Source organism: Microtus oregoni, unplaced genomic scaffold, assembly GCF_018167655.1.
Source record: "Microtus oregoni isolate MIOR12 unplaced genomic scaffold, Mior012 000017F_ref0000208, whole genome shotgun sequence".
NCBI lineage: Eukaryota > Metazoa > Chordata > Mammalia > Rodentia > Cricetidae > Microtus > Microtus oregoni.
In genome coordinates, this window is record NW_024543076.1 from 22,886,671 (window position 1) to 22,912,043 (window position 25,373).

The 25,373-nt window shown below is 40.8% G+C and overlaps 1 protein-coding gene across 2 annotated transcripts in view; it reads right to left on the reverse strand.

Annotated features, from left to right (window-relative positions):
* The window catches only part of Usp45 (ubiquitin specific peptidase 45), a 63,768-nt gene that overhangs the window by 3,599 nt on the left and 34,796 nt on the right, over positions 1-25,373 (reverse strand). For both annotated transcript variants that reach the window (XM_041667522.1, XM_041667523.1), the window contains 9 exons: positions 24,507-24,594; positions 17,357-17,438; positions 13,996-14,087; positions 12,159-12,215; positions 10,632-10,775; positions 7,947-8,610; positions 7,055-7,152; positions 2,510-2,596; positions 288-441 (listed from right to left, as the gene is read on the reverse strand). In XM_041667522.1, coding sequence (XP_041523456.1) covers positions 288-441; positions 2,510-2,596; positions 7,055-7,152; positions 7,947-8,610; positions 10,632-10,775; positions 12,159-12,215; positions 13,996-14,087; positions 17,357-17,438; positions 24,507-24,594 — 1,466 coding nt within the window. The remainder of the gene's footprint in view (positions 1-287; positions 442-2,509; positions 2,597-7,054; positions 7,153-7,946; positions 8,611-10,631; positions 10,776-12,158; positions 12,216-13,995; positions 14,088-17,356; positions 17,439-24,506; positions 24,595-25,373) is intronic.

Genomic DNA, 25,373 nt, shown 5'->3' on the forward strand with positions numbered 1-25,373 from the left:
ATTGAGCCATCTCTCCAGCCCCTCTCTGAACTACTTTAAAAAAAAAATCACCTGTCAGTTCATACTACCTAAAAGGATACTACTTTGTGATTATTAAGAGTCTTAAAGATTATCTAAGCAGACTTAAGATTAATAAAATGAATCTATAACTTACTTCTTAAAAAAAAAAGAATTCTTCCATTTGGAAGACTAAAATATACGTACAAGGGAAACTCTGTCTTGACAAACCAAAAAAAAAAAAAAAAAAAAAAAAGAAAGAAAGAACAAACTCTACTTAGGATACTTACCTGGTACAGTTTTCCTCCCGGTAATATATTCAGACAGTCTCCTGGAGGGCACTCTCACTTTCACGTAGGCAGTGTAATGGCCTCCTCTCATTGAGCCGCTGTGTTCCACTATACCGTAGAGACCATAAAGAACTTTCTCTCCCACACTTATATTCTTTCAAAAAAATAGATTTAGTAAAATTCAGTTAAACACTGCATGGGAAAGTAAATGCATAAGAGAAACATTCTTAAAACCATACTGAGAAGCTGGGCGGTGGTGGTGCATGCACTTAGGAGGCAGGGGCAGTTGGATCCCAGTGAGTTTGAGGCCAGCCTGGTCTACAGACTGACTTCCAGGACAGTCAGGACTGTTACACAGAGAAACCCTGTCTCGAAGAAATAAACACAAACGACAAAAACCAAACCAAAACAAAACATACTGACATACTGAGATACTTATGCTTCTCAATAAACAGAAAGCCCACTATGGAACAGCATTAGAAAACAAAACAGAGGGGAGATTATCAACCCCAAATTTATCCAATCTATTTTAATTACAACTGTTTGTATGTAGAAAACAATAATGATAGAGAGATAATCATCAAAACCTAAATCATGGCAAAATACAAGAAAGATTCCAAAAGGAGAAAGAAGAAATTATGCATTAAAATAGTATTATAGGAATCTTTGATTTATTTGTAAACTAATTCATTTTAATTACTGTATTGATTTTTAAAATGAGTTAGTATACAATTCATTTATGAGAAAAAATCACATTTATGAGACAGCAGGAAACATAAACACTAATATATGAAGGATATATTAAATGACACTGTGGTTGTGTTAAAATGGGAGAGGGCGAGGAACCCAGTGCATGTGAGATGGCTTGGGTTCACTTGCCACCCCCACCCACAAAAAGAAAGCAATCTACATAGGAAAATATATGGTAGTGAGGGTGGTACAAGCCTGTAACCCCAGCAACACTTGTAAGGCTAGGGTAGGGGGCTCATGAGTTCAGAACCAGTCTGGGCAAGATCATATCTCAAAAGATAAGCACAACAAAACAAAAACAGAAAAAGAACACAGAGTAATTATTATATTTTAGACGTGCACAATGAAAGGACAGCTGACCTGTAAAAGAGGAAAGCAGTACCAGAAGACAAGGTAGAAGGGCATATGAATGAGGACTGGCCACAGCCTGAGCCTTTTAGGAATGGATGGTGGAGGTTCACTGTACTGTTCTGTCTACTTTAAATACGTCAGGCATTCTTTAGAATGGGTACTTCAAAAACACAATGTTCTCAAAACCTAAACACTGAGCTTAAAAAGTCTCAATTCTTTTTTTCAGTTTTTTGAGTTAGGATTTCTTTCTTTTTTTTTTTTTTTTTTTTTTGGTTTTTCGAGATAGGGTTTCTCTGTGGCTTTGGAGCCTGTCCTGGAACTAGCTCTTGTAGACCAGGCTGTCCTCGAACTCAGAGAGATCCACCTGCCTCTGCCTCCGGAGTGCTGGGATTAAAGGCGTGCGCCACCATCGCCCGGCTTGAGTTAGGATTTCTTTGTAGCTTTTGGAGCCGGTCCTGGAAGGTGCTCTGTAAACCAGGCTGGCCTTGAACTCACAGAGATCTGCTTGTCCCTGCCTCACTCTTGCTGGAAGACAGGAGCAAGGATAGGTGGGGCTGACGCGCAGAGAGGATAAATTGGAGGAGAAAATGAGGAAGAGGAGGAACAATGAGAGAACAAGGGGAGGAGGATGTCAAGGGCCAGCCACCCAGCGAGCCAGGGATTAGGAGTGAAAATAACATATACACAAGTAAGAAAAGGGAAAAGCCCAGAGGTAAAAGGTAGTCATGGATAATTTAAGTTAAGAAAAACTGGCAAGAGAGCTGGAGAGATGGTTCAGAGATTAAGAGCACTGGCTGCTCTTCCAGACGTCCTGAGTTCAATTCTCAGCAACCACATTGATAGCTCACAACCATTTACAATGTAGTGCCCTCTTGTGACCAACAGGCATACATGAGGGCAAAACACTGTATATATAAGAAATAAGCAAACAGACAAATAAATAAATACATCTTAAAAAGAGTTTGTTTAAAAAAAAAAAAGGCTGGCAAGAAACAAGCCAAGCTAAAGCCAGACATTCATAACTAAGAATAAGCATCCATGTATGACTTATTTGAGAGCTGGGTGGTGGGTGAAGGTAAAAAGCCAATAGCAAAACCTCAACATGTCTTAATATGTCATACCTTACAGGCTGCAGCACAGAACGGTGCTAAGTCAAGGGTGAGTGGAAAATCTACGTGTCTGTTCACTTTACGAAGACTCAAGCCAGCCTGAAAAAGACAAAATAATATTTTTAGTAAAACAATCTTAAGTTTAAAGTACTATGTAAATTAAAACCAAAAGTAGAATTCTAGAAGTTATTATTCTCATAGATATAAATAAAGTATGATCAATATGATTAATAATAGTCATATCAAGTTTCACATATTAAAAATTAAATGTCATCTATTGTTATTAGAAAGGTTATTTGTTCACAGGGGATCTTTTTTGCCATGAATAAGGTAAATAATTACTTTGTAGTTTTTACAACAATTAATGGAAAAATAAGTTTAATATGCTAAAAGCTAATCCTGACACATACTATCATGAAAATGTGGTCAGCAAAGGGTCAAGGAACCTAACTCAGTGACTAGTTAAAAATGAACTTGACTGTAGGCAATCATCTAGGTCAAGTCAGAAAATGGGTACAAATGGATCTTATTAGGTTCTTTTCATTTCTAAAATTCAATGAAATTCACTCACTATGAAAGAACTCAAACACTGCAGTGATATTTTATTTGTATTTTAATAAATAAAGCTTGCCTGAAGATCAGAGTGCAAAGATAAGCCACTAGAGGCCAGGGAGAGGTGGCATACACATTTAATCCCAGGACTGGGGAGAAAGAGGCAGAGGGATCTCTGTGAGTTCAAGGCTATTCTCTGCACTACAGATCTGCACAGAGACAGATCTAGATAATAGTGGCTCACAAATTTAATCCCAGTGTTTGGGAGTCACACACCTTTAATCCCAGCACTGGGGAGGTGGAGACAAGAGTGATATGGCTGGCTGAGAGAGGACTATAAAGAGGAAGAGACACTTGCTGGAGTGTGGTGGAGACACAGTGCAGTCTAGGCAGACTGAGGATCACCCCTTTGGCCCGAGCACCGGTAGAGGTAAAGGTCTCTGTTTCTCTGACCTTCAGCTTTAACCCCTATATCTGTCTCTGGGTTTTATTATTCATGCTACAGAACACTTGCAATATTTTTCAATAAAAGTAAATGTTACAATGAACTTTCATGTTCATCAGTTCTACCTCTTTTTCTATTCTTACTTTCCAAAGCTAACCTTGAAAAATGTGTGTTCTCTATTATGTGGTAATAAAAACTAGTGGAGGGCTGGTGAGATGGTTCAGCAGGAGAAGGCAATTACTGTGTGATGACCTTAGTTTAATCCCTGGAACCCACGGTGTAAGGAGAGAACCAACTCTAAAGTGGTTCTTTAGAGCTGTGCATGTGTGCTCACACACAAATAACACAGGTAAAACTATAATTTACAAAAGAAAAATACTAAGTCTGCAGTGTGCACGGACAAGCGTTAGCAGATGCCACCTTTTGTGCAGGGTCCCCGACATCACCGGTCTCCTCACTGCATACCAAGCAAACAATTCACACTGTATCTGTCACACTGTATTCTGAGTTTTCTTTAAAAAAAAAAAAATTAGTTAAAAATATACCAACTAAACCGTGCGGTGGTGGCGCACGCCTTTAATCCCAGCACTTGGGAGGCAGAGGCAGGCGGATCTCTGTGAGTTTGAGACCAGCCTGGTCTACAAGAGCTAGTTCCAGGACAGGCTCCAAAACCACAGAGAAACCCTGTCTCGAAAAAACAAACAAACAAACAATATATATATATATATATATATATATATATATATATATATATATATAAACTAATGTTGCCCAGGTGATATGTAGGTGTGTGTGCTCCTTCCTGTAAGTGTGCTCCTTCATGTAGGTGTGCTCCTTCACGTAGGTGTGCTCCTTCCTGTAAGTGTGCTCCTTCATGTAGGTGTGCTCCTCCATGTAGACATGAACAGGCATGTGTACATGTACTGGGAATACACAAGGAGATAGGAGGACAACTTCTGATGTCATTTCTTGGATGTCATTTCCTCAACTGTAACCACTTTGCTTTTCTGTTTGTTTGTTTTTTTGAGACAGGGTTTCTCTGTTTTACCCTAACTGTCCAGGAACTCACTCTGTAGACCAGGCTGGCCTTGAACTCAAAGATCTGCTTGCTACCTTTATCTCGGGAGTGTTTAGGACTAAAGGTCTGCACTACCACCACCTGGCCATCACTTTGCTTTTTGAGATAGTGTCTTACTGGCCTAGAACTCACCAATTAGACTCCCTGGATGATCAGCTTGTCTCTGCCTCCCCTCAGATGACATTTCAAACATATGCCATCATGTCGAGTTCTTTTTTAAACATGGATTCTAAGGATCAAACTCAGGTGCTTCCTTTACATGTTAGGCCTTTATGGACTAAGCCATTTCCACAGTCCCCAGATGATCATGATAAAAGGATTCACATGACAGCCAATACGTAATCATGAAATCGTATCCAGGAATTCAACCTATATTCAATTTCTTTGCCTCTTTTTTCATCAAGTGACCTATATAAGCAACCAATACCAGCATTGAGATTATTCACACTAGTGAATAACTGTGTGTTTTCCCTAGTCTGTCTGAGGCTGTTGAGAAGCTATTTCGTACTTTACTGAAGTTTGTATTCTCTCTTCTAGCGCTCAATACCTATCTATTGGGGTCAATATCTCTCTTTAAAAGCTGTCGCGTAGTTATATAATCTATTTGCTATGTCTATGACAAAGATCTTGAATAGAGGTTTGCTTTTAAGTGCTGTGACTGGTTCTGAAATATAGCTCTAATTTAATACAGAGAAACAAGATTTTAGGGATATTATGAAACAAAATGTTAGATATTATTAGGAACTCGTCCCCACCATTCCCAACCCTTGGGAACAAGGCTGTGGCTTTGTTGAGGTTACATTTAGCTTCAGAACAAAAAAGGATTGAAGTATTCATAAATAGCCCCCCTGAAGCACACAAGTTTTTTTAAGTTGTTCCTAAAGAGGATAAATGTACCAAACACAAAACAAGTTAGTCTCTGCACTCGGCAAGCCCTTCTCTGCTCACAGTCTGTGGAGGTCAACTATACCAACACTGGAATGAAATGCCTATTCCGGTAACTCTGGCTCTGGAGAATCAGGAGCTTTTTTTGGTTGTGTTTTGGTTCTTTTGTTTTTGTTTGAGACAAGGTATCTCTCCAATACCTTTGGAGACAGCTTTGGCTGTCCTTGAATTGACGAAGATTTCCCCCCACTTTCCCCACCTCAGTGATGAGATTCAAGGCGTGAGCTTTAATCACTAACAAATATCTAACTCTTTCCTTTTCCCTCCCTCCCCTTCTCCTTCCTTTACAACCACATTACCAACTGAATGATTTCCTTAGTCCTCGATTACTAACTTTATTTTATTTTAATTAATTAATTTATTGATTGATTGGTTTTTCGAGACAGGGTTTCACTGTAGCTTTGGAGCCTGTCCTGGAACCAGCTCTTGTAGACCAGGATGGCCTCAAACTCTCAGAGCTCCTCCTGCCTCCCAAGTGCTGGGATTAAAGGCATGCGCCACTACCGCTGAAAGCATTAATTTTATTTTAAAATATAAAATAAACAAACAAAAAAAACCCTCTAATTTAAAAAAAGAAGTTAGTGCTGGCAGTGGTGGATTCGGCCTTCAATCCCAGTACTTGGGGGGCAGAGTCAGGCAGATCTCTGAGTTTGAGGCCAGGGTGGTCTACAAAGCGAGTTCCAGGACAGCCTGGGCTACTCAGAGAAATCCTGTCTCAAAACAACAAAAACAAAAGAAGATACTTAGGAGTCTATATTTATTTCTTCTTCCAGAGAAATTGAAAGTAGTCAGGGTTGACGGCACAGCCTATAATCCAGCTGCCTACGAGCCAGAGCAAAAAGATTGCAATTTCAAGGCCTTCCCAGGCTACCCAGAAAATTTCAGACTGGCTTGGGCAACTTCCCAAGACCATGCTTTTAACTTAAAATAGAAAAGAAAAACATAGCAAGCTATGTAGATCAGTGGCAGAGCATGTCTGCCTTGCAAACACAATACCCTGTGTTCAAACCAAACACCAGAAAGAAAAACAAAACCCCACTGAACAAGATACAAAGTTAAAATGATAAACAATGAGAGTAAGCCATCTTTTCTTAGACACTAAAAACATCTAGGTGTCCCGTCCTGTGTCCCTCCCCCCACCCCCACCCCATCCAGCAATCTTGTAGAGCCTCCCTTGAAGCCTTCCTGGGTCCCTAGTCAACACTGCCCAGCCCAAACACAATCTCAGCCTGGTCATGACAGCTCAGAAAGCCGTGTGGGCTTTGCCTTTTTGCTCCTTTAGTTCTTCTTGATAACATTTAGTCTCCATTAAACACACCTGTGACCACACGCCACTTAGAGACGTCACTGAAGTTCCTACCACTTAAATCTTGCAATACTTTTCAAAACTGTTAATCAAGCCCAACCACCACCAGTGCAGGTCATCTCACATGACAATTCTTTTGATTCAAGGAAATGCTGAACCATTTCCCATAGGACTCAGGGCTCTGCAAACATATACGGAAACTGACTATAGTGTTAGTAAATGGACTCTTACCTGGTGGAATCTTTTAAGATGAAGAATTAGGATAGCTGGTACAGCTGATATAAGTAGTTGCTTCCTGGCATTAGTATAAACTCCTCCTTCTTTCTTTTCTGCATAAAATATAAACAAGTTACTTGTAAAATTCCATTGAACATATTACTTAGAATGTGATAGACATCTGTGCTAGTGTGCACCCTTTTTTATTGGTTTTTCGAGACAGGGTTTCTTTGTAGCTTTGGGGTCTGTCCTGGAACTAGCTCTTGAAGACCAGGCTGGCCTTGAACACACAGAGATCCGCCTGCCTCTGCCTCCCACGTGCTCGGGCTTCAGGATGCGTCCCTTGGCTTTCACACGGGGGCAAGGACCAGAAGTTGGGTCGACATGCTTGTTTCAGCAAACACTTTACCTTCTAAGCCCTCTCTCATCCTGCGCAATAGCGCAGCCGTCACTGACAGTAGTCTTTCCAGTCATTTATGTTAGTCATGTAGTGAAAATTCATCAAGTGAGAACACCCTCTTTAACCAAGCAAACACTAGATTCATGGCATAAACATGTTTATAGGCGATTGAGGGCCTTTGAAAAGGCCAGTAATCTCAAATCCCACTAGAGAGTCAACTGTAAATTTTAAGGGCATTTTGGAAAAGTTTCAAATCCCTCAGATGAGAATACATCGGTTTGTATTTTCAAGACTCAGATACTTCTTTCTCCTTAGTGACTGCCACGTCTACTGGGAATCTACTTTGCCTGGCCAGTGTCCTGAGTGCAGAGACATGGGTAAGTGGGACAAGGCCTGTGACAGTGGCTCAATGCACACAGGTTCTTGGAGTGGCCCGGTTAGGGAACTATGGGCCACTTGCCGGCTACCCTCCACCGGGAAGCAGGAGCAAAGCAAGGAGAGGCTCACCTGCAGAGCTGGCTTCCTTCTGGCACTGCTGCCTCTTCTCGGTGCAGCCCTCACACAGCAGCTTATTGTTGCCCATTAGCAGCTCCATGGACGTGAACTGGTAGAGACAGGACTGCACAGAGCACTCTTTAGAAGTCGTTACATAGCTCTGAGAAAGAGTCTGAAAAGCATTTTGGGCGCTATGAAACCTCATATGTTTTCCCTCTGAAAAACACAAATTATTGGGGACATTTAGTGGATGTTTTTCCCTGTCAAAATCTCTATTTCCAATCACAGGGCTGCCCAAATGAAGTTCAGCAACCGCTTCAGCCATTTCCTCGTCAACACTGTGAGTCTCTGTGGTGTGTGGCAATTCACTTGCCAATGAGAGGTGCGGGTGCTGATCTGGATGCCCACAGGGATCGCCACCGGGTCGGAACAGCACGGTTTGCTGGGACGTGCTCTCGGATTCAGAGGCTTCGCTGTCGGCATCGACACTGCTTTCGGAAAGGCCGGCTTCCTTCTCACTGCCGTCAGTGGGGCTCTCGTTCAGTGACGACTCGGTACTCACGATGCTGGCAAACCGGCTCCCTTCAAAGTTTTCATCCTTCTGATGCTTTACAAGAGTTCTCTCTTCTCCAGGTGGCAATTCTCTTAAAGGTTTTCTGTCATGACTCAGTGGATTCTGTAAGTTGACAGAAATCTTGTGACCTTATGGAAAACAAATGCCACTAAGTTCTATTTAATTTTCCATGATTATTAAAGAAACAATTCTCTGAGATCCATTTCAAAATCTACCTTAACGAGAATCAGCAGATGATAGACTAACTTGCTCTAATTTAAAGCTAAACTGTTACCCAGGAGACTAACAACAGGGGCTGCCGTGTGTGAGGAAGGAAAGGGCACTTCTGTAGAAGGGATACAAGGGAGACTTAAACCTTTCATGTAGACATAAGACATCATATCCACCATTATGTATTTGGTCTAGTAAAGAGCCCATAGTAAAAGATGAATAATAGCCAGGCAGTGGTGGTGCACACCTTTAATCCTAGGATTTGGGAGGCAAAGAGAAAGAAGGATCTCTGTGAGTTTGAGGCCAGCCTGATCTACAGAGCAAGTTCCAGGACAGCCAGGACTATATAGGGAGACCTTGTCTCACAACAACAAAACAAACAAACAAAACCAAAACAAAGCACCAAAAGCTAAAAGTCATTACACACTCAATTTTACTAGCCAGCGCTTTAGGAAAGCGCATCAGAACCTGAAGTACCTTCGTCACTTCCAACCCACAAGGTTCCTGTCAAATCACTCCTGTTCTCCACTGTTAGAAAAGGAACATGTTCAAGTAGATTAGCCACGCTAAGAATCTTATGAGGTAGAAATGACAGACTTTATTTAAAGATTATACCTGCAATCCCATAATGTAGGAGGTTGAAGCAAGTTTCAGGCCAGCCTGAGTTAAATAGTGAGGTTCAGGCTAGCCAGAATTATAATACAAGACTCTGTCTCAGAAGAAGAAGAAAAAACAGTCCAGACAGACAAACAGATGGACAGATAACAAGTAAGATAAAAATAACAAGAGAAAACCACACATTCTGTCTTTTATAGTTTTGTCTCTGATAAGACTTCTAAAGGTTTGCCAAGTCAGTACAAATTATTTCATATAAAAAGCAGTCTCCTTAAATAAAATACAAATTCAGAGTGAGTTCTATTTTAATAGAATAGTTAACAACCAGACATGTCTCTAGAAAAATAAGGTATTGGCAAGATGCTTGAAGAGCTAGCAATATGGAAAGAGACACCAAAAACTATATATCCCTACTTGGTGGGAATATCGACAACCATGTAAAAATCCATCTCCTCCTTCTGTCCATTTACCCCAATTTGTTTTGTTTACAGTTTCAGAGACAAATCTTGCTACTGTAGTTCAGCCCAGGCTGGAATCACTATGAAGCTCAACTTGGGGTCCTTCTGCTTCAGTCTCTTGAGTGCTAGAAATATAAGCATGTACAACCATGTCTGGATGGAAGCTGTCTTGCTGAAAATGAAATTAACTAAAATTTGGCCTCTAAATCTAACTGCAGTAGAGAAAAGGTAACGAAGAGAGAACCTTCCAGAGCCATCGAAACTCAGTAGCAAAATGAATTGCTGTTGAATGTGGGAAACTATTAAAAGGATTATACTGCTTCAGTGGATAGATTCAAGGAATGAATCTGTAGATTATAAATAGATTAAAAGTGTGCTAATCAAATGTAATCTGTTGACCCTACTTTTAGATCATAAATCCAAACTTTAAAGCATGTTTGATATTACTAATGAGTCAACTGATGATTTCAAAATATATGCTGGTACTTTGGTAATGTTTATAGATAGCATCTTCATCTTTTGCTTTGTTGTTCTGGGTGTTGCTGAATGTTTGAGCACTTGCAGGACTTCATCCTGGGCTCCCCAAAAATAACTTTTAGTGGTATACTTTGAAGTACATAATATTTTTGAGATTTCCTTCAGAATAACCTGGGCTGGGGAAAGAGGAAGTGATATATATATATATATGGTAAAAACACGATCAGTCATGAACTGGTTGTTGTAAAGCTGAGAAAAAGGAGGGGGAGTATCTTTTAGATACTACTGTTTCTATCTGTTAACATGCTCGAGACTTTTCAAAATAAAAGTACTAAAAACATACCCCCCCATAGTCTCACTTGCCTTCTCTTTAGGTGAGGAATGCTTCTTGGCAGTTCTGGAGTGATGGGTATTTTCTACAGTAACAGTGCCATTGTTATGATCTCGGTCTGTCTCCTGTAAACTTCTGCATTTATTCATTTTTCCCAAAAGTACAGGTTTTGAAACCTATGTAACATAAAAAATTTTAAGCAAATAAATTATTTTCAAAATTCCTAACTTACTAGAAATGTCAAAGGGTAATTTTCTTTTTTTGAAATAATTGTTAAATTACTTTATTAGAATGAGTGTTCTGTTGGCATGTATGTCTGTGGACCACTTGCATGCATTACCCATAGAGGCCTGAAGAGGGCGATGGATGTCCTAGACATGGAACTGGAGTTGAAGAGCGTGGTAGTTTGAATGGCCCCCATAATCTCATAAAGAGTGACATTATTAGGAAGTATGGCTTTGTTGGAGGAGGTATGGTCTTGCTGGAGGAAGTGTGTCACTGTGGGGGTGGGCCTTGAGGTTTTCTATGCTCAGGGTCTCAGTCAACTTCCTGTTGCCTGCAAGATGTAGGACTCTCAGATATTCCTCCAGTACCACGTGTGCCTGCATGCTGCCATGTTCTCTGCTATCATGATAATGGACTGAAATTCTGAAACAGTAAGTGAATCACTTCAGTTAAATGTTTTCTTTATAAGAGTTGCCATAGTCATGGTGTCTCTTCATAGCAATAAAAACCCTAACTAAGACAAGACAATCGTAAGCTCACAAGTCATGTGGGTACTTAGAATTGAACCCAGGTCCTCTGGAAAAGCAGCCAGTAATTTAACTGCTGAGCCTTCTCTCCAACCCACTTAAAAAGGTAATTTTCTTAACAATTTCAAGATACAAATGTTGGAATAATCTTTTTGCATACTGTATAAAGATGTGTCTCTGTTTTACCTCACCCGTCTAAGCCACTCTGATTGGTTTAGTAAGGAGCTGAATGGCTAATAGCTAGGCAGGAAGAGGACAGGCAGGACTTCTAGGCAAAGATTGTCCTCACTTTTTTTTTTTTTTTTGGTTTTTTTTTCGAGACAGGGTTTCTCTGTGGCTTTGGAGCCTGTCCTGGAACTAGCTCTTGTAGACCAGGCTGGTCTTGAACTCACAGAGATCCGCCTGCCTCTGCCTCCCAAGTGCTGGGATTAAAGGCGTGCGCCACCACCGCCCGGCAAAGATTGTCCTGAAGAGGGAAACGAGCCACGCGGCAGAATGTAGATTAATATAAATGGGTGAATTTAAGTTTTAAGAGCTAGTTGGAAACAATCTTAAGCTAAGACCAAGCTTTCATAATTAATAAAAACTCTCTGTGTCATTATTCAGGAGCTGGTGGTCCATTAGAGATCTAATTTCAGTAAGGAGACACGTACACTTCATGCACATGTACACAACCTGACAATCAAATACACCACACAAACCCAGTTCTGTGTAAACATGACTCTGAGATACAGACAATAAGCTCAACAGATGCTTGAAGAATGAATGCACGCCCTTCACGGGAGTTTCCTGGCTTCTTCTCCTTACCCTTTCCTCTATGATAGGAAGGGAAATATCAATGAAGGGGTCCTTCATGGTGGAGACCTTGAAAAAAGAAAAAGCAGATTGAGAACGTCAGTTATGATTCTAGCATAGATACACACTGTTGTCAATGAGCAAAATAAATCTAACTTCCCAGGTGACTTCAAGTCTCAAGTTAAGACAAAATATGAAGTATTAGGAAAAAGCAGAAAGCTGAGCACGCCTTTAACCCCAGCACTTGGGAGGTAGAGGCAGGTGGTCTCTGTGAGTTTAAAGACAGCCAGGACGGATACACAGAGAAACCCTGAGAAAGAGAGAGAGAAAGAGAGAGAGAGAAAGAGAGAGAGAAAGAGAGAGAGAGAGAGAGAGAGAGAGCAGAGATGACAATGTTTGACCAATTTCTTAGGACAATTCTGCTTTCGAAGATATCTATGTAAGAGAGAAATCAATGTCTGTACCCAAAGTTCTATAAATCTTAGTAAAAGAACATAGTCATACTCTATGTTTTCATGTCGTAGGCAAAAGGAGATACAATAATCCTAGTTTTATAAAACTAGGGAGGGCAGAAAAACCTGAACATTCAGACTCTCTATTAAAATCTGATTGTTTAACCTATCAACCAGTCACATATTTAGAAATATTTCTTATCAAGCAGTTGAAAAATCTACAAAAATGCATGAATGTTTTATGTTCTTTTTTTTTTTTTTTTTTTGGTTTTTCAAGACAGGGTTTCTCTGTGGTTTTGGAGCCTGTCCTGGAACTAGCTCTTGTAGACCAGGCTGGTGCCTCTGCCTCCCGAGTGCTGGGATTAAAGGCATGCGCCGCCACCACCCGGCATGTTTTATGTTCTTATAGACAGTATTAAAATAAGAATACTAAATTCAAAGATTGAGTCAAGAGTACACACACAAACTAAATCAAGTGTGACAGTCTTCTTAATCACCACAATTTAGGGCACCGCACTGTGACTGTTACTCGTTTGCACAGAAATGTCTTTCTCTCCTCAACCTAAACTAGAAGGTCATATATCCGATTATATTGAGGTGGCTGGCTGGCTGGCTTATCAGGCATGGTGGCATATACCTGCATTTTTACCGCCTGCGAGGCCGATAGGGGAGAACTCCAGTTCAAAGCTAGCCTGGGATACATATACACAGCAAAACAGGGAGGGGAGTCAAAGGAAGTGAAGTAAGAATAGACTCGGGTAAGTCATAAAAACAAACATGTTTATGTAGAAAAACTTAAAAAGGGGCTTACTTTTTAGAAGTTACTTTTTAGTATTTTACAAGAATTACTAGTAGCCACCTGTCACAGGTCTTTTTAATGACTTTCAACACTGCATGTAGAAGAACACCTCTTTGCTGCCATTACCACTTGCTGTTGTAAGTCAGAGAAAGTGAACAGCAAGCTGGCCACATGAGAAATGCACTCTCCTCAGGATTACCTGAGTTGCTGTGGTCTTTACCTATCTGATCGCTACAGGGAAGTTAACTGTGCTGGCTGCCGCCATAACAGGCATTTCTGCTTTCCTCAATAACAGGTCTTGTGTGCCAGAAGCTTTAGCATTTGAGCTTGAGCAAGCACTTGAGTCTTAATAAAGAAAAGCAGTTCACTTACATAAAACTGTCACTTCTAGGACACCACTAATGTCCCTGAAGTAGCTTTAGTTGTCTGTGAAGTGAGGTTGGGAATCTGAATTGTTATTGAAAAATAATTGTTACTGAAAGTAAGTCTATCAGTTTATCAAACAGCTATCAATAATCACTGTGATACTGGAGAAATAAAACACAACAGAAACATTGCGATTGAGGTGTAGCCCATGAAGTGAACTCTAGGTACATACATTTGCACATTCTTCACACATGACTGTGCTCGTTAATTCACCAATAAAGATCCGATCTATGAAGTTCATCTTCACGCCTTCTTTTCCATAGGCTGTAAAGAGCACCCACTTTTTAATTAAAAAATTCACAAAACACTGATCCAACAGTTACATGCCATTATTTGTTTATTCAAAAATTATCTGGATAAAGTATAGCTTCCATATTATATCCAATAATATATTTATTATATTATGCTGCATCTTTCTCCTTTATAATTTTGTATTTATTAAGTACCATGATCTGTAAGAATAAACCTCATGCAGGTTTCAGGGACTGAACTCATGTTATCAGGGTTGGCAGCACACACCTTTATTTGCTAAGTCATCTTGTCAGCCCAAACTACTTTTAAGAGGTAAAATAAGTGGAGCAATTGATGTGGGATTCCCCTCTGTATGCTGGGATTACCATTAATGATAAAGGAACTGATTTGGGCCTATAGCAGAGCTATAGGGGAGAACAGAGCTAGGTGGGGAAAACTAAGCTGAATGCAGGGAGAAAGAAGGCAGAGTCAGAGAGATGCCATGGAGCTGCAGCTGGAGACAGACGTGCTGAAACTTTGCTGGTAGGCCACAACCTCATGGCGATACACAGATTAATAGAAATGGGTTAAACTAAGATGTAAGAATTAGCCAATAAGAAGCTAGAGCTAATGGGGCAAGCAGTGATTTAAATAATACAGTTTCCGTGTGATTATTTCGGTTCTGAGTGGCCATGACGAACAAGCGGCTCCTTGCAGCAAACAATAACTACTAACTTATATCACACCCCAGCTGCTCCCACTAAGCTTTTTGGATGCCTCTGTTCCTAGTGTAGAGGTAGACAGACTAGGGAAAATAACAGTTTTTGAGGCTAAAGATTCCAGAGCCATGGCTATGAAAAGGGGATGTAAGAAACAGGTATGTGAAGCACAGTGTGAAAAGTGACCATGGCAATTAATAACTCACGTGAACACGTACATACATGTGCCTGGTGATTGCTTTTAAAAGCTGAAATTATTGTGTTTATGAAGTCCTTACAGATCAAAAGAAACTGTGCTAATGGTTTACTTTAAAATAGCCAGGTATTGGAGGAAACTGACCAAACAATATGCTATGGATGTAGCTAAGTTAGGTGACACACACACAAGAAGAGGCATTGTGCTAATCTTTCTGCTTGGACAGATGTTTAAAGTTTTCGGAGACAGAAAGTATATTAACAAAACTGTTCTGTTCATCTTGCTTTCAAACTCCTATCCTGTGCAAGCTTCTACCTTCAGAGAAAGTGTTGAAAATTATTAAAAGCATCATTCAAAGCACTTAATAACAGAGAAGATATTCTTTAACACCAAAAGACATTTTTTATAGAAACTATTAAGAAATACAATGTGTCATTAAGAAAAATCGAACAAGGGATTAAAAAGAGAACTGACAGATGGAAAGAAACCAGGGCTGCTGCTGCCAACATGCACTATATGGCAGCATCACAGCACACAGCAACAAGGCACACACTGGAGACATGTCCTCCAGCTGCCCCCACTTCCGAGATAGGGAATCACTATGTAGCTCTGGCTGTTCTGGAACTTACTATGTAGACCAGGCTAGTCTTGAACTCAGAGAGATTCACCTGCCTCTGCCTCCCAAGTGCTGGGATTAAAGGCATGTGCCACTACACCTGGCTGAGAAAGTAAGTCTTAAACCTGAAACTACAATAGAACATTAGAGCACTTACTTATCAATTATAGTCATGTATTATAAACAGTTTAATACTACAAAATAAAATTCAGAGGTAAGTGTCCTTTATAATGACAACGTCATGCTAATATAGTATTCCAAAGCAGAACATACTACAGTAGGAATTGGGTGTCACAGGATACACACTCAAACTGTATGTCTAGAAATCACCAGCTTGGCTGACATTGACAGGCATATAGCAAACGCTGGAGCAGGCAGGATGTGCTGCTATTTGTAGTCTCTTAAATAAACAATGAATCTTCAATGTCTTTAAAGCACAGAGTCATTTTGTCTACTTAAAACAAGGTAATGGGCCGGGCGATGGTGGCGCATGCCTTTAATCCCAGCACTCGGGAGGCAGAGGCAGGCGGATCTCTGTGAGTTCGAGACCAGCCTGGTCTACAGAGCGAGTTCCAGGACAGGCTCCAAAGCCACAGAGAAACCCTGTCTCGAAAAACCAAAAAAAAAAAAAAAAAAAAAAAAAAAACAAGGTAATGGAACTGCCCTCTGAATTGAACTCAATACCCTCTCTACAGAGGTGGCAAACCAATGGCTGATACTGAAAGCATCGATGTAGGTGAACAATGTAGGTACAGGGATGTAGACTCAAATGGGGAAATGTTTCTGGTAGTGAACTAGACAGAGCAGCAAACTGCGTTCTTCAGACAAGTGTCTCCCAGCCTAAATCAGAGAAGCCCTCCCTAAATGAATAGTGGTGAGTGCACACTCATGATTGCCCCAGGATGCAGAGAACAGATCTAGTGTGGGCCCATCCCCAAACAAGTCACCTACAGCAGTCATTCTCTCTAAGGCCCGGAACACTGCGGAAGAGGGGCAGGAAGTACGTAAGAGCCAGAAGAAGGGTAAAGCGCTATAGAATGCTATTTCCTAGATAGGATGCAACTACCGTAATCATCAATTCACACCAACTGTAGTTATTACAGCAGGACCACACAGGACCAGCATTATCAACAAATCAAGACATTCATGGGGCCTTACCTTTGAACATTAGATTCTGGAAAAGAGGGAACCACTGTCTTTTGTGACCCCCATTCCCACTGATCCCCTTTTACTCATCCCTGCAGGAGCATGAGTACAGACTGGCATTTACAGATGCATGGCATCTTACCAGTGGCTAGACTCTGAAAAAGAGTCTCCCTCTAGCAACCACGAGCAGCATTTCTCCTCTCAGGGAAGCGTGAGCTTTCTGATCCTTCCACTCTTCACAACACGTTTGTTCAGGGACTGGGAAATCACAGCTGCTGAGAGTTCCGGGGTGCAAGGTAGGCCACGTCCAGAGGAAAGTGTTCTCCAACACTCTCCCCTTCCCTGCCCCCCTCAGCTCTTAGATGCTGCCCTCTGCAATGTTCCTTGAGTCTTCTGGGATGATGAAACCTTTATTATATTGCTTTATAACGTACTTTTCTTTTTGTTTTTTTGGGACAGGGTTTCTCTGTACCTTTTGGAACCTGTCCTAGAACTTGCTCTGTAGACCAGACTAGCCTTGAACTCACAGAGATCGGCCTGCCTCTGCCTCCTGAGTGCTGGTACTAAAGGCATGCACCAGTGCTGCCTGGCTATCTGTAAGGTACCTTTAACAGAGTCGACATACCTTTGACTTGTTTTCTAGTTTCATCATCAGCAGTCTTAGTAGTTGGGTTGTTAAATGCTTTTAGAATGCTTGCTTGTATCCTCTGTAAAACAAAGATAAGAGAACCTAGTGGTGGTCAATGAAGATCTCATTCTCAATAAAAAGGACTTTCAAATAGCAAGATACACTAGGGTTCCTACCATGAAAATAAGATATTTGAATCTTAAATAGGTACTTACTGTTGGGATACGAAGTTTTATTTGTTTTGAAAGATTTCTGTGAGATTGAGATTTCCCTACGTTATACACATTTAGAAACATGAAGTGTATTCTATCTTTCAGTTATAAAACTTCACAAAAAAACAAACCCTCTAGCTGGAGATGATAGTGCATGCCCGTAATCTCGGCAATGGGAGGAAGGGGCAGGACTGTGAGGAAAAACCAGTCTGGACTAGAGGGAAACCCTGCTTCTACAACAACTTCAAAAACAAAGGCAAAGGCAAAGCTCTACAAGCTCCCTAATGGCAAAGTTTCCTAAATGAGCGGCAGCTTTGTGTTTAGGTTTCCTCTCAGATTTAAAGCATTCTTACCAGCTACAAAAGCAAGTACCCCAGTTAGTTCAGCTTCTCCTCAGTTCAGAATAAGATCCCTCTGCCCCTTCTCCTTCTATCTAAACTGGCATTCTTTATCAAGATATAAATATGAAAAAGGCAAAAAAGATCGGATCACATGGAATTTCTTGTCTATGAAGAAACCTTAATATATAAGAAGCTATATGAGACTAGTCGCTGCAGTCTCTCCAGAGAAAGTGCACACACACGGACCCTAAAGTCCAGACTGTCAACTAACATCTACCAAGAATTTCCCAAATCACAATTATGGTCATCATTACACGTAGTCGTCAACAATGACCATGTCTTCAGCTGCTTACAGCAAGTTACGAGGTTTCTATTTCCACACCTGTGTGTGCATGTGTTCATACGTGATGCTGAGCTCTGAAGCTGGGGCCCACACATGCTACGTAAGAGTTCTACCACCGAGTCACACACTCATAGCCCTTATTTCTCCATCTTCTATGTTAGGCAAGTCTAAATCTTCCAAAAAAGACATTTCGAAACAGAATGAAAGAATATATTACAATAATAAATATTCATTTAAGTCAACAAATTATTGGCCTTCAGTTAGTTGGGCCTCTAATTAAGGTGAATTTTATCAAATGTAATTTGTGATGTTACATAGGGTAAAGGGAAGCTTGTCATCTTTCCACAGACAGTTTTCTACATATTGCTCACAGGTTTTACTCTCTAACTACTGTCTGAGAGGCAGAAGGGTTGGGAGACAGCTCGGTGCTAAAGCACTTGCCATGTAAGCACAAGGGCCAGAAATATGAACCTCCAGAAACCCTGCCTCCCACAAAGCCAAGGTGGGTGTGGGGGCCTGCCTGGGATCCCAGAGTAGGAAAGATGTAGGCAGGGACTCCTCTAGCAAGCTGCCTAGCTAGACTAGCTGAGAGGACGATTTCTGGGTTCAGTAAGGGACAGTGCTTCAAAATACAGGGTGAGGAACTATTTTAAAGAAAATACCAAAGCCAACTTTAGGGCTCCATGCAAAATGTACATGCACTCACATATGAGAACATGCACACACACACACACACACACACACACACGCACTGAAACCCAACTCTATTGCCTGAAACAGACTTTAAAGAAGATTTATTATTCATTTATTTGCAACTATGTATAAGGTATGTGTGATTTGCAGGAACCCAAAAATCTGGAGGAGAGCACTGGATCTCTTGAGGCTGGAGTTACAGGTCTTTGTGAACACCCCAGTATGAGAGCTGGGAACCCATCTTTGGCTCTACCAGAATAGCCAGTGCTCTTAAATGCTGAGCCATCTCTCCAAACCCTAAAATGGCTTTTACACTGTGAAAATGACACAGATTTCTCTATTTTAAAAAAAAATGCCATAGAGACACTATGTGGTACACTTTAACAGAAAATAAAAATACTGCATATCAGGATCTAAGATATTTCTCAATGTTCAGAAGAAATTTCATACCTTAAATATTTAAATAAAGTGAAAACAATAAAAGCAAATGGACTAAGTAGTCAAACTAACCATGAAGTTAGAGAAGGGATGCTAAAACCAAATAAAAGTAGAAGGAAAAGCTTCAAAGGAAATGAAAACAGAAACTGGAGAGAAATAATACATGAAACCAAAGCTAATTCCTTCAGTATAGGATAAGTAAAAGTACTAGCTAATCTTAATACAATAAAGGGAAGTTTAATATCATACTTAAATAAGTCACTAAGAAAGTTAAATAAAATTTAAATAACCCCAAGAGAATACTTTCTAATATAATTACATTTGAAAAAAATATAGTAGGTAATTTTCTAGGAAAATACAATTTTTAAAATTAATTATAGGAGAGGCAGAAAATCATTACCGTGCCAGAAGGAGGAAAGGAGGGAAGGAAAAGAAAGAATAAAAGCCTAGATATTTCACAGATTATCACCAAACCTGTTTTAAAGGCATAGAATTCATTTTTAAAAGATTCCAATTTTATGCAGTATAGTAAAGGTCTAAAACCTGACTCGAGAGAGCTGAGGAAGTAACTCACTTGGTATAGTGCTTGCCTGACAAACACAAGGCCCTACGTTCAAGCTACAGTACTGGGGGCATGAAAAGGCCACCTGGCTAGCACTGCTGATTCCAGGCCTCATTCTGTCAGCACGGCTCTCCCCTCTTACGCTCCCACCTACACATCTATAATAAACTCATAAGATGCACGTGTGCATACACACACACACACACACACACACACACATTCACCTAAATGTTCACGTTAGTGGAAAAGGGAAGGCCAGGGATGGAGCTGCTTACACACACATGTGACAGAGTGCAGCTGAGACTTCTGCCTTTAACATACTCTTACTCAACACTGGATTAAAACGAGGTATCTTTAAAATAAATGGCTTTGTGGGAGCCCAGCCAGTTTGGATGTTCACCTTCCTAGATATGGACGGAGGTGGGAGGTCCTAGGTCTTACCACAGGGCAGAAAACCCTGACTGCTCTTTGGACTGGAGAGGGAGGGGGAAAGGAGTGGGGGGAGGGGGAGAAGGGTGGGAGGAGGGGGCGTAGGGGGGGAGGAGGGGGAGGGAAATGGGAGGCTGGGAGGAGGTGGAAACTTGTTTTTTTTTCTCCTTTTCTCAATAAAAAAAGAAAAAAAAACAAATTAAAAAAAAATAAAATAAATAAAAATAAAAAGTTTACAGAATTTAGGAGAAGAGTTGTCCAGTGTTAGTCCGAGTGAAAATTCTGACTATGTCTGCAATCCTTCAAGATCTGAAAGGCTTATTTTGGAAGAGCTTACTCAACCTAGCCGCCTGGGACTTTTAAAGTATCCACCTTATAAGAAAGTTTGTAAAACGTCTGGTAGTACTGATTATCAAAAGAAGACAAGAGATAAGGTTTCTTTTTCATCTGCTTCTATGGATCAAGAGGTTAAAAGCGTTCGAGAGAAACTTAATAAACTTGGGCAACAGAATGCTGGGAGGAAGAGGAAGTGAGCTCAGAGATGCCATGTTCCCCTCTCCAGGGCAGACGCGATAGCTCTGCTCTCTGAGGCAGACACATGAAGCTCAGACCCAGGATGGACGTAGGCTAGAATCTTTCCCGGTAAGACTGATGCTACACAGATTATTAGAGATGGGTTGATCGGGATATGAAAATTAGCCTGTAAGGGCTAGAGCTAATGGGCCAAGCAATGTTTAAGTGAATACAATTTGTGTGTTGTTATTTCGGGGCATAAGCTAGCCAGGCGGCCGGGGTGCTGGGGATGCAGCCCCGCCACTCCTATTACTACAGAATGCGTCTCTGAGCTCACTTCCTCTTCCTCCCAGCATTCTGTTCTGTTTACTCCACCCACCTATGTTCTAACCAATAAAATGGGCCAAGGCAGTTTCTTTATTAAAAATAAAGAATGGGGGGCTGGAGAGATGGCTCAGCGGTTGAGAGCACTGCCTGCTCTTCCAAAGGTCCTGAGTTCGATTCCCAGCAACCACATGGTGGCTCACAACCATCTGTGATGAGGTCTGGTGCCCTCTTCTGGCCTGCAGGCATACACACAAGCTGAATATTGTATACATAATAAGTAAATAAATATTTAAAAAAAAAAAAAAAAGAATGGCCTTCCTCCATCATAAATCTTAGCGAAAGCTCAAATTAGAAGGGAACAAAAGCAAAGAAAACATGATCTGAAGGTGAAAAGGCTGCCCATAAAGGAACTACTTATAGTAAATATAATTATAAATTCTGTACGTACACAAATATGTATGATTTGACCACATGTTCCCTTTAGCACTGTATTCACTTTAGTAATAGTATATTCCTCAACCTTAGAGTCACAAGCAAACCCTTTACAGAGACAGTATGAGAGGTCAGTAGTTGTAAGTCATTTCTCCACGATCTGGTGGAAGACATAACGCTGCAGCCTTTCTTCCATCAAGAAAGCCCAGGCAGCGGCACGTGTGCACCACAGCACACTTAGCATCTGCTCCTTCCCAGGCAAAACAATGCCGCTCCTGTCTGCAGCCTCACCGCAACCAACCAGCACGGCTGATCCGCTTGTGAGGCTAAGTACATCCACAGACATGACATGTCAATCTTGTCAAACTAGCGATGGCCCTCAAATGGCAGAATAAGAGCAGCATATACTTCCTGAGTTTTTATGATACTGTATGATGGAGAAAAACAATGCATGGAAAAATTTAATTTGCAATGATGTATGACTATCATCAGATAATAAACATACTTCTGCAGAATAAAAGCTATCTAGCTGTAAGAAAGTATGATCAAATTTTAGCTCATGGGAATGTTAATGTCTCCAAATTTTAACTATAAATTTCTTAATTTATCTTTTTATAAAATAGGTATAATATGATGTGGTAGTTAACCACTGACTTATTCAAATGATAACATTCAAAACAGCTGCAGATCCCCAGGAAACCAGGAATAACCTACATAATGGGTGACGTGGCTTTCCCACTCAGATTCTCACTGGGAGCTGTAATAAACCTGTTCAACAGGACTGAGAGAACTCCATCCAGGTATAAAGAGGGAAACAAAACAACAGTACCTTTCTCCGACTTAGGAAAGGTGTTAGAGAGGATACAATCTTTCTTTTGTATTGTTGGTTTTTGAAACAGGGTCTTACTACATAGCCTAGGCTTGCCAGAACTTACTACCCTCCATCCTCTTGGCTCCAGAGTGCTAGAATTACTAGACTATCCACGCCAAATCATGACAAAAATCTTAACAGATGGTAAGCAGGTTCAAAAGTGAAAACACACATAAGGGAACTGAAGAAGAAGGGATTCTGAAGGTCTGAAGGCTGAGCGCAGTCAGTGAGGCAGTCAGCAAAGGGCACAATTACAGCACACACTGCTCTGTAGAACACAAACATCAACTCGTTCTTTGTTGTGCTGAAATAACTTTTAATAAAATATTAGAACCCTACCTCGCCCCACTAAAATCTGGCCATTAACACAGTTCAAAGAAACTGGGCTTTTAAGAGCGCTTGTTCAGTTTCTGTAGGCCGTGGGTGAGTGAAGGAGGGAGGAAGGGATCCTACCTTGCCCAGTAACACCTGCTGCAAGCACGGAAACGCTTTGTTTATACTTGACCACTATATTTCATATTACTACATAGACTGAAAAGTGTACTCACTTTGAGGAGAAGTTTTTACCTTATTATCTATAACTGAGTGGCCCATACTATATATCCAGACAATAATTCTGAAGCTAAAGGAGGGTTCCAACTGCTCTAAACACTTAGCAATGACTGGTATAGTAAGAAAGGGAGAAAAGAGTGTTAGTCCATTTTCTGTTTCTGTAACAAAATACATGAAATTAGCCTCAAGTTTAAGACCAGCCTACGCTATAGAGAAGACCCATCTTTTCAAAGTCAAGGGAGAAAAGAGAACAACAGCATCCTACGAGGTCTCTTGTGTTTGACATGGGAGGCACCTTAGGGTGCGACAAGAGCAAGTGTGCTGGCTTGGGTTCCTCCTCATTCTCACACCTTATTTAACTCCAATTACCCCCGAAGATCCCATTTCCAAATACCATCAACACGGGACTTTAGTGATTACGTTCTAACATGTGTACTTTCAAATACATCACAGGTGCAGCAATGTAGAAGCTGTGTTGTGTATCTGACATCTTTAATATTCTGTACCCTCTTGATATACTATCTATATTCTATCTACATAAGAGGCCCCCAGGAAGTTCAGTTTCACTGATGCCATATTAAAGCCGATAGACAAGCAATGCGCCAAAGTACAGGACTGGAATAGCACTGCCTGAGGAGCCTCCATTAGCAGCTGTTCTTTTCGGAGACCTTTCCGGACTCACGCAGCTGAGGTTCTACTCCCCAGCCCATGAGTGGAGCCTAACCCAGTACAGGGCAATGAGGTTTACTCTGAGAACTCCAAACTCACAGCGGTCAGTTTATGGTTTGCATATGTGAAACTGAAGCATGCAAACTATGATGAGCACTGTGCTGACTTCGGCATGAGAAGCAAACACCGCTCAGTCTTCTACAGAAGTGAAGAGACCAAGAGTTGAAGAAACTAGAGAAAAGGAGGATGAGGGGACGGGGGCTGCTTTCTAGACTGTTGTTTTTTTTCTGTATTTATATGCCTTGCCTCAATAATTAAAACAACCTTTCTACCCTTCTTTTTATGTCTTCCTCCCCCTGTTCCTTCCCGAGACAGAGTCTCACTATGTAGACCAGGCTGGCCTCAGACTAGGAGACCTTCGCTACCCTTGTGCTGGGATTAAAAGCATGCCTGGCTCTTTTCCTAAGAGGTCTCTCACTATAAACTCCCAGGTCTGAGTAATCCTCCTGCCTCAGCCTCTTGAGTAGCTGAGACAGTAGATATGTACCATAATGAGTTTTGTCTCTGAGCTATTTTGAGTTGATTTAAGAGCTGAGGGACATTAAGAAAAAGCAAAAAGAGGGCTACAAGAGAAACAATGTTACTGAAGAAAGGCAAAAATATAGGTAAAAATGACTGGTCACTATTCTTTAAAATTACAAACATTTGTCCAGATTAATATCCTTGCATTAAAGAAAACATGTGACACATATTAAGAAATCTGACCTTTGTCTCCTCTGTCCTCACTGCATCCAACAAATGGTGCAACAGCTCCTGACTATCCTGTTGCTGGAACCCTTTAAACCGAGGAGCCCTAGGATTTTAAAACAGAGAAGCAAAAAAAAGGAACAGTCATTTTACAGATCACTGGACATGTCAAGCTTATTTAAGACCACCTTGAAATAAATTAATGGTCAGTTTACTGCTTTTCAATTAAACAGACAAGATGCTGTTCGTGTTCCAGTGCAAACTAGTCCACTGGGTAGGCACTTACCTTTACCAGGCATGTCACACACGTACTTTACACAGCTAACAACAATCTCACTGAGATGTGCTGCGTTCTCAAGTTGTAAGTGAGCGACCTGTTGTGGGATAATCTTTTTTGTACACTGTAAGGATGTGTCATTCTGATTCGTTTAATAAAAAGCTGAATGGCCAATAGCTAGGCAGGATTTTCAGGCACATAGGAAGCTGGGAAGAAAAAGGAGGGCATCACCAGACAGGTGGAGAGGACGCAGCCTGGGTGGTACAGAGTAAGAGTAATAAAGCCACAAGACAAAAAGTAGATTGATTTTTAAAAAGGGGGTTATTTTAAGAGCTAGTTAATAACAAGTCTCAGTAATCAGCTGAGCTTTTATAATTAATCATAAGTCTCCATGTCATTATTGAGGACCTGTTAGTCCCAACAAAAAGGTACAACTAAAGGGATCAGAAGAAATATTAAAATAATATGTAATGTCATACAGTCAGCAAGAAAAACAGCAACCCAAGCCTCTGTGATTTATCATTTTATCTCAAAGAATAAAAAGATTAAGATACATTCTGTATCTAAATATAAATATTATTTGCTTTTTATATTAGGAGAAATACAGT